Source organism: Hoplias malabaricus, chromosome 3 (assembly GCF_029633855.1).
Source record: "Hoplias malabaricus isolate fHopMal1 chromosome 3, fHopMal1.hap1, whole genome shotgun sequence".
NCBI lineage: Eukaryota > Metazoa > Chordata > Actinopteri > Characiformes > Erythrinidae > Hoplias > Hoplias malabaricus.
The window spans coordinates 76,486,253-76,496,360 of record NC_089802.1 but is presented as its reverse complement, the minus strand read 5'-3'; the positions used below and the strand labels follow the sequence as shown (position 1 = coordinate 76,496,360).

The 10,108-nt window shown below is 45.6% G+C and overlaps 1 protein-coding gene across 1 annotated transcript; it reads left to right on the top strand.

Annotated features, from left to right (window-relative positions):
• Window positions 1-580: 580 nt before the first annotated feature.
• On the top strand, window positions 581-5,663 carry LOC136690687 (UPF0450 protein C17orf58 homolog). Its single transcript, XM_066662637.1, has 4 exons — window positions 581-915; window positions 2,937-3,023; window positions 4,447-4,638; window positions 5,221-5,663. Exons 1-4 carry the CDS (start codon window positions 615-617, stop codon window positions 5,406-5,408), a joined length of 768 nt encoding a protein of 255 aa, XP_066518734.1. The 5' UTR covers window positions 581-614; the 3' UTR covers window positions 5,409-5,663.
• Window positions 5,664-10,108: the final 4,445 nt, after the last annotated feature.

Sequence of the window (10,108 nt, the reverse complement as noted above, 5' to 3'; positions counted from 1 at the left end):
AAACTGTCCACAGGTGTGTGAGTGAATGTGTGACTGTGAAACTGTCCACAGGTGTGTGAGTGAATGTGTGAGTGTGAAACTGTCCACAGGTGTGTGAGTGAATGTGTGAGTGTGAAACTGTCCACAGGTGTGTGAGTGAATGTGTGAGTGTGAAACTGTCCACAGGTCTGTGAGTGGCTGAGTGAATGAATGAATGACACACGAGAGAAGCTGCTCCTAACCCAGTTACTCATTCTTTATTGTCTCCATCCACAGAGCTCTTCTCCCTGATAGCGACTCCTCCCGAGAAGACAGTACAAAGTTCTGTGGCTGATTCCAGCAGCAACCAAACCAAGCCTGGGGGTAAAGAGCCTTCCCTGCCCATCAACGAGCTGCTGGAGCAGGGGAAAAAGCCAGGAGACCCAAAGCTCATACACATCCTGCCTGCTGCTGGCGTTTGGCCCAAACATGCCGACCTGGTGCCTCTGCCTCGGCCTGGTCCCAACAAGAGCAAGAAGGGGTCCAGAGACGACCGGCTTCCGGTGGAGCACAACAGCGAGAAGACACGAACAGAAGATGTTCAGCGTCCGAACCAGGCTTTTGTGCCGTCCAAAGTCGTCCCAGTGGTCGGAGTAATGAACCGGACCCAGAAGGCCACACCTGAAAGCCCGGTGGTCCAATCCAACAACCCGCCACCAAGCGAATCTGACCTCTACCACAACCACAACTCAAGATCTCGCAGCAGACCCCAGACCACGTCATCCCAGTCCCGCGGGAAAGAGAAAGAAAGTGCAAACAGACGGCTGGACCCAGAGGAAAACAGACCGGGCAAATCCAGGCTGACCGGGGTCAGTGCTCTGAACACCACTCGGCCGTTTGTCCTGCAGAACCGCCGCAGCTCCAGCCTCCTCTACCACTTCGACATCCTCAAGAAAGGTGAGACGGGTTCCTTCATGTTTGATGGTTGTAAAGGCAGTGATAAAGACACCCATGTGCCTCTGTGTGCTCTTATCCGACTGACCACCCTCTGCTTGAAGGATATCTCCACATCTGGAAAGGCTTCACACTAGACTGCTGTGAGGATTTAATAACATACAGTCATGTAAACATTAGGGAGGTGAGGGTACAGATCGGTTCTGGACCTCAAACACCTCTCCAGCTCATCCCAAATGTGTGAGATGGAGCTCCATCACAGAGAACGTCCACCGCTCCACAGCCCAGTGCTTGAGGGCCTTAGAGTTGAACATTATGAGCTAACCTAGAGTCTCGTTAGGTGTCATCTTCCTACGGCAGTTATACAAACAAAACATTTGTGAGTGTAGGAAAGCGATCTGTTTTCCACTTCATGGTCCCTACACTACTCTACTCCACTCAACTCTACTCTGCTTTTCTGCTTTGCTCTCAGCTAAATTAGGTCATGGTCCCTGCTCTTGTTTAGTGGCTGTTCTCTCGTGGTTCAGAGCGAGTCGAGTAGGGACTAAACCGTGGCGTGTAAACCTTGCAGAGCGCTGATCGTCCAGAGAGAGTCGTCACTCTACGCCACGTGACGCAGACGACCAGCACCAACTCTCCATCTGTAAAATCTCCAGCTGCAGCAGAGATCACGTTTGTTTTTATCCGACTCACGACGGCAGCTCGTAAAATGACGCCGTGGTCTTTTGAAGAGGTTCAAACGCTCCTTGGATCGGTGGCCGACGAAAGAATCCAGCGAGAGCCGGACGCTGCAACAAGGAAGGAACAAACTCTACTGATCTGTCTGAACTGATGACGGAGCTGTGTTCAGTCCCAAACAACAACAACACGCCGATACACCATGAGTAAACACCGCTTAACGTTACCGCCGCCGTTGTTGTGGTTTCCAAAGACCGTTGTTCCCCTTAGAGACAGGGTTTTGAGACGACACCGGATACATTTATGTGGGGAGCCGTGGAAGTGGAAAACCAACCAGGGACCAAACAGTAGAGTAGAGTCCAGTAGCTGATAACATGCAGTGGAAATGGCCGTAATTGTAATGTGTGTTTATAAACATTTGGACTGGAATAGTCCTTGGCATTATCAGGTGAATCTACACGATGAGCCCTGAGGAAGTCTTGATGCATGTTCTTTCAAAAGAATCAGGACCGATTCTAATCGTGAGGTCAGAGATTCACACTGCCATTCATAGAGAGGAAGTAGGAATGTGTGTGTGCATGTGCATGTGTGTGTGTATGTGTGTGTGTGAGAGAGAGAGAGGGAGAAAGAGAATAAGAGAGAGAGAAAGAGAGAGAGAGATTGCTGAGGGTGGAGAGTTATTCTAATTACTCTCTCCCTAAAGCCCCAAATTGCTGTCTAGCTCCCTCCGCTTGAATGCATCCTTTGTGCTGATGCTTCACAGGCCGTAAGATTACTGAGGGGAAAAGAGAATTTGAAATATGTCTGAAGTGAGGTGGGCTGGGACGGGGCGAGGGGATATCGGAGAGATAGGCCTTCCCTATGCTGTCCTGGCTGGAACTCAGGTTCCCTGGGCTTGTGGGTAATGACTCGGCTCTGACAGCAGAAATGAGCTTGGCGGTTTTCGTACTGTCACACACACACACACACACACACACACGCTCGTCTCCATTCATTACCAAGTGTCGTTTATTTGAAATATGCCCTAGCTTCATCACAGCTGTAATTTCTGAATGACTCAGAGATGCTTTTCTACACAGAGATAAACCAAGCTGGATATTAAATGGTTTCCAGCACCATATACATAGCACAGTCCTAAAGCCCAGTGTTGGAACATTTCAGTGAAGATTTGATAGCTTACAGCTATTAGTGAGGTCTTGCACTGGTGTTGGAGGATTAGTTCAGGATCACAAACACCACTCCTGGACTCCTGGCCTCAGTTCAGTCGCTATAACGAGTGACTATAACCTTTTAGATGCATTACACAGAGTGCTTTACGGCTTTATCTCTCCGTCTTTCTCTTCCAGAGTCTGACTTTGCCCAGGATGCCGTGTGTCTGAGCGAATGTCGGAAAGAGAAGGATGAGACGGAGCACTTCTGCTACAGTGAATTCGGTGAGACTTTGGTGTCTGTTTGTTGTTATTCAAGTCACACACAATGCCACGAACCCATGAAGCCAGCCACTGCCTCTTTTCAAACTGCTGTTGATGTAGCTCCGCCGGACAGCTCAACACGCCGGAGGAGAGCACCGACTGCACAGATCTGGAGGACAGTAGTGGCTATGTAATGGGGGAGAGATACATTTGATCATCCCACCCACCCAGAGAAGGCCAATTGTGCCCGGTTAGACTCTCCTGCTGATTGGACCAGTGCTTTGAAAGCTGCAACACATTAGTGAGCCCTAATTAAACACATGTAATGCAAAATCTGATGATTAGAGCTGACTCGAAAGACTCCCAGTAAAGCATCTTCCCAAGAATCTCTTCATTTGAGTTGCCCTGAAAGTTTGTTTCTTTACGCCTGGAGGGTCCAACTCTGGTTGTTAAATTACGGCTGAAAGTGAACTTTACCTCAAATGAACCAGTATTTTTCCATAAACAATGTGTACGAATCAGGTTTTACTGTGAGAGTCTTTAAGGGTCTGAAGTGCACACTCTCAGAAAAACTCTGGATTTCTTACTACATTAAGGTCGGGAACATAATTGTTCCGTGTTGTATTTCAATTGCAATTTTGAAGTTGAATTAATTCCATGAATCCCATTGGAGGCCAGGACTTCCATTTTATAACAGTCACACCATGAGAACATAAAGATACTCAGCTTTTCTTTCTCGAGAAGACAATTGGCCGCAGCTGTACACTGTAAAAAATTGCTGTAAATTTACAGCAAGTCTGCTACAGTATTTTATTGTAATACTCAATTACAGTAATATGCTGTACATTTGAAATACAGTAGTGTTCCTGTGAAAATACGGTAAATGGCTGGGAACACTGCTGCCAGTATTTTACTGTAAATCACAGTATTTACAGTAAATTATTGTATTATTCAATTACAGTAATATGCTGTAAATTTGAAATACAGTAGTGTTCCTGTGAAAATACGGTAAATGGCTGGGAACACTGCTGCCAGTATTTTACTGTAAATCACAGTATTTACAGTAAATTATTGTATTATTCAATTACAGTAATATGCTGTAAATTTGAAATACAGTAGTGTTCCTGTAAAAATACAGTAAATGGCTGGGAACTCTGCTGCCAGTATTTTACTGTAAATCACAGTATTTACAGTAAATTATTGTATTATTCAATTACAGTAATATGCTGTAAATTTACAAGAATTTTTTCACAGTGTACCTTTAGTGAATAACACTGTACCTGCACATTGACCTTTTTTTCTTATGGCGTATGGTTTTTAACTCGAATGAACCCTTGAGGCAGCTTCATTTCTAATAATATCATCAGGCTGCTTCACAGTTGAAGAAACTGACCAGTCGTATTTGTGTATTATGTAAAATATCCGTTGACGTTCTCCATTGCAGCCATCAACGGCATTGTCCACGACATCGATATGATCCGGCGAGGGATCCGACTCGTCACTCTGCTGGTGAACAGCGATGGCTTCTACAAGATGAGCCGCCTCTATGTCACCCCAGACACTTACTTCTTCAAAGTCAACGTCCTGGTGCTGGACACGTTCAAATGCACCAAACCCTGTCCAGACTTCAAACTGGGTGAGTGAGTGAGTGCTGTCAGCTCTGCGCACTGAGTGGACTGAATGGATCCACTGTTTAAAAACCATTTTGGTTTTATGTCACCGCATGGACCCATTAGGTGAAGCTATGATGGGGTATGAAGTAATGACCTACATTTCCACTGGAATCCTCCAGGCCTTCACCAGTCCAAGGCTGTCCAGTGGGAGCTGGTATTTAAAGGGTCTTCACAGAGGGACTACTACAGAAGGTTAGAGTAGATATAGAGTACAAGGACTGGCTCACGGACCTAGCATCACAACAAACACAACCACGTTATATTACATTTTCCTGCTGTAGAAGTCTCTAGACTTCTGAGAAGGATTTACACCAAATGCTAGAGCATTTTTGCAAAGATTTGACTGTATCTGGCAATTTTAGTGAATTCACGCTCTGGTGTTAACCACAAACACCACTCTAACTCATCCCAAAGGTACCGAGTACCGAGTGCAATCACCCCTGAGAACACAGATCCACTGCTCCCCGGCCTAATACAATCTCCTGGGGGCTTTCTAGGACAGTTGGACTTGAGCATGATTGAGCATTGTTCTTGTGTATCTACAGGCAGCAGATACATCGTCATGGGTCAGATTTATCACCGGAGACGCCATCTTCCCTCCAACCTCCTGGCCCTCGTCGGCGGGAAACTCAAACCTGGGGACGGCCTCCTACGCAGCAACAACTACGTCAAGCGCTACAACAGGAGGAGACACCAGAAAGCTCAGGAGGCCACTCGCTCCAGGTGCAGGTGAAAAGCCAAAAAAAAAAGAAAGTATATATATACACGCTTCCAAAAACTCAAAGAAAACAGTGGCCTCACTACTGACGCCTGCTGCACGGGAGGAGTAACTGCGGCTTTACGTAAAAAACAAAAAAGAACATCATAATCATGCAGTATTATTGGAGGAGAGAGGGGGACAGGCACACAAAGACTCCTCTGTCCACTCTGTCCGAGCATCCTAGGGTCAATCAAATCCGAGTGGGGATATTTTGCTTGCTGTACAATGCTTGCCTTTTTTGCTTGTCCTCTCTCTTTCATAGACGACTCCAGGGGGAATCTGCCGAATTCCATCCAGTCGCAGAATATCTGATTCATGTCTGGAACATGAACCAAGACCTGGCTCAATGTTTCCTTCATGACACTCACAGTAAATGAGCAAAGCTATGTTTGTATGTTTATATATGTGTGTGTGTGTGTGTGTGTGTGTGTGATGAATTGTTTAGAAGTATATAAATACCCTTATGAAAAGGAACTGTATTCATACATCAGATACCCGCAGGATCCCCACAGAGACGTCAACGTGGTGGACACCTGCTCATTAACAGTCTTTTGTTCCTCTCGTTGCAGTAGTAACAGCTTCTATTCTTGTAGGAAGGCTAGAACTATGCTGTGAGGATTTGGTGGCGTTCAGCCTTGAGAACATTGGCGACATCATGTACAAATGGGGGATGAGCAGTTCTCATCCCGAAGATAGTGGGTGGAGCTCCATCACTCCACAGCTGCACAGGCTTTACACCCCTCTGGCTGACTCATGGCATTGGGCATGTTGACCTTTAGCCTGCAGAGAGAAGTAGCTGAACTCACTAATTATTAATTGTGTGTACAAATGTCTGCACCGTTTTTTTAGAGTGTATTTTATTATTATTTTAATTCTACAGTTCTTTTTTATGAGGGTAGCCCTGACCAAATACACACATCCAAACCTAGTACGCTTTCAGTGGGCACTTCAACCTTATGCTTCCAGATAAAGCCAAGCTGTTGGCAGAGGTTTTAATGTTTCTTTACAAAATATACAGCAGCTGACTTTTACCTACAGCCGTCATGGACGCAGTGTCTCGCTTTCCACTGCGGAAAAGCCATGTTTCATTACAACACAGTCCCCAAAGTCCTGTTTATTTTCTGTTCACACGTTTGAAGGTCCACACAGAGGCCAGCTTTGGAGAGAGATTTCTGCCGGACGCTCGCTGGACACAGAGGACCTATTTATCCCCCCGTTTTCCCCATTCTCCCCTTAGACCGGCTTCTTATCAGAATTCAGGAAATGCACTGTTACGCTCAACAGAAAAAGAGAAAGAGCAAAAGAACAGGGAGACGGGGTTGGAACAGGGACAAGGGGAAGTAAAAGGGGGGAAAAGGGTTTTTTATATATAAAAAAAAGAAAAAACAAACAAAAGCAGAAAACTAAAACCCTTTTCTTTAAGCTGAGGTTATATTTCCCCTCAGCTTTCTCCAGACAGGAGCGCATGAAAACCTATTCCCTCCAGGTCGAGGAGAAAAGACTCGCAAACCGATTTTCTGATGATTTTCACAAAGATTCACGTAGTATCTCAAAATAAGGCTTTGTCTTCTGTAACAATAGTTTTTATATCTATGAATATTGACCTAGTTTCATAAAAATATAACTTATTTTCTTTAAATAATGACTAACAGTGACCAACTAAGCACCACTCCAAATATTGACTTGGTTTCTTCAAATAATGCCTTACTATGCTCATCCAGTTCAGGGTGGCGGTGGGTCCGGAGCCTACCCAGAATCACTGGGCGTAATGCAGGAAGGCACCCTTGAGGGGGCGCCAGTCCTTCACAGGGCGGCACACACTCACACACACACACAGACGTTTAAAACGCCAATCCACCTACCAACGTGTGTTTTTGGAGCGTGGGAGGAAACCGGAGCACCCGGAGGAAACCCACGCAGACACAGGGAGAACACACCACACTCCTCACAGACAGTCACCCGGAGGAAACCCACGCAGACACAGGGAGAACACACCACACTCCTCACAGACAGTCACCCGGAGGAAACCCACGCAGACACAGGGAGAACACACCACACTCCTCACAGACAGTCACCCGGAGGAAACCCACGCAAACACAGGGAGAACACACCACACTCCTCACAGTCAGTCACCCGGAGGAAACCCACGCAGACACAGAGAGAACACACCACACTCCTCACAGACAGTCACCCGGAGGAAACCCACGCAGACACAGAGAGAACACACCACACTCCTCACAGACAGTCACCCGGAGGAAACCCACGCAGACACAGGGAGAACACACCACACTCCTCACAGTCAGTCACCCGGAGGAAACCCACGCAGACACAGAGAGAACACACCACACTCCTCACAGTCAGTCACCCGGAGGAAACCCACTCAGACACAGAGAGAACACACCACACTCCTCACAGACAGTCACCAAGAGGAAACCCACGCAGACACAGGGAGAACACACCACACTCCTCACAGACAGTCACCCGGAGGAAACCCACGCAGACACAGGGAGAACACACCACACTCCTCACAGACAGTCACCCGGAGCAGGACTCGAACCCACAACCTCCAGGACCCTGGGGCTGTGACCCAAACACTACTTTGAAGATATTAAGTCAATATTCTAATTCTAAGCAATTATTTTAGATATTAATATTGACTTTGATATACTTCAGTTAGAAACAGAGAAAGAGAACTATAACAGACAGATTCTCCTCCTGTACCTGGCGGGAATGGACTTCTGCAGGAATGGGATTACTGAGAACGAGTGAAGGCAGAGAAACCCAGTGAAGGCTGGTGTGTATCGGGCGTGTGCTAGAGTGTGAGTGTGTGTGTGTTTGTGTTCTAATCGGACCGTAATCTGATCCTGCATGCACCTGGTTACATGAAAGAGGGCGGTTCTGTTTAGGGTCCGGCGAGCAAAAACACCACACTGGACCTTAGGGAAGCCTGGAGGGTTCGTAATATAACGCCACCTATGGAGAAGACACACACAACCACACACTCCCACACACACAGGCCCTGGCTCAAGCTCAAAGGAAGTGTGTGAAGGGGCTGGAGTGGAAGGGGAGATGGGAGAGGTGTGAGGCGAAAAGAAGAGGAGCTTTATAGAAGTGTTGGGTGAAAGGAGAGGAAAAGGAGAGGGAACCTATTACCCCACGTTTTCTCGCCTCGGAAGGAAAGACTTAAAGGAACTGGTTCGTTTGGGCTGTTTGCTCTTTTAGTTTGGCGAAAATAAACGCTCTTTAAAGAACTGACCATTTTTGGAAATTTAAAATAAACATTATAAATATTAGCAAAATCAGTTGTACACCCCCCTCCCCCATGCCACCCTTAAACTCAGCCAATCAGGTTTGACGCCTGAATGTTCCCTCTTTAGTTGTGCACTGGAGTTACAAGCCTCTGATATATTTTTTATTTTAATTTAGCTCTCAATTTCTTTAAAATGATGGCCAGGTACTGGTTTTAGAATCACTTTATTGGCCACGGTGCTTGCACACACAGGAATTTGTTCTCCAAATTTAACCCAATTCGTGCAGTGAAACACAATTTACACACTAGTGAACACTAGGGGGCAGTGAACACACAGTGGGCAAACAACATGAGGCAGGTTACGTTTTAAACTGCACTAGAGCAATGTTTAAGAATCAGACAATGGTTAAAATGGAAACCAGCACTGGTTTATCTTTAGTTGTTAGCTACATTAGCTGGTTTCTCCAGTGCTAAATTAAGAAGGAAACTTAAGACACTCGAAATAAGGGGAAAAAAAACTACCAAATAATTGTATTTAAAAGAATGTCTGTTTCCTCTGCATCATGGGCTTGAGAAGAAGGGAAGGGTGGAGGCTGGAAAGGCAGATTAATATTGTAATGCACTGCAGATTCACATTTTGTCTCATTCTAATATTATATTAAAGTATTGATTTTCTACCTCTGTGTTGAAGTGTCTCACTTTGTTCTGAATGACGTTGTGACAGAGTAAAAAGCGTTTCATTTGAAGGAAGGGTTTTCCAAAAGTGCACTTCCTCCTGGGTTAATGATGGCTCACAGTGATGTAGTGAATCTTGTGGAACGTAAGTTCATGGACCGTGTGCGTCAGTATATGATCTACTATAGGGCCACTACTCAGAAAGATGTAAGCAAAACCGGGCTGGTCCTATAAGAAGACTTTAATAACAGCAATAAGCTAGTTCCTCTTGGCTGATATGGGCTATTACACTGATGTTTACACTGATTATTAGCACTTTTCCCAGGGAACAGAGTAGCTGCTACTTCTGTTTCCTCAGCTCCGTGTACCCCAGGGGACTTGCACATTTTAAAACTACTACATTTCTAAACAAACTACTTACTTTAAGCAACACTTGGTGGACTTTGGAGAAATTAGCCAAACATCAAAAATGATTAGCCAAGATAAAAGCTAGTTAGCATGATATCTACCTAGTTAGCATTAAACACAGTGGCCACGACCACTTTTACTTTACCTCACTTTTGTGCTCATTTTCTGTTTAAATGAGTTCAAAAATCTCAATTTTTGGTTCTGAAACTAAAGTTGGAACCACTGGCTGCATTTCCTTGCTCCCTGTGGTAGAAATAGTGGACTACATAGTGTCTGCATTATATTGCAAACATTGCAGTGTAAAAGGCCCACACAAGCTAACAGTCTATACATTACACAG

What these genes read in the sequence shown, in the direction of transcription:
- LOC136690687 (XM_066662637.1), top strand. Translation starts at nt 615, where the DNA reads ATGAACCGGACCCAGAAGGCCACACCTGAAAGCCCGGTGGTCCAATCC. An exon ending in CTTCGACATCCTCAAGAAAG is followed by an intron (nt 916 to 2,936) that starts GTGAGACGGGTT and finishes TTTCTCTTCCAG; the next exon opens with AGTCTGACTTTGCCCAGGAT. An exon ending in CTTCTGCTACAGTGAATTCG is followed by an intron (nt 3,024 to 4,446) that starts GTGAGACTTTGG and finishes TCTCCATTGCAG; the next exon opens with CCATCAACGGCATTGTCCAC.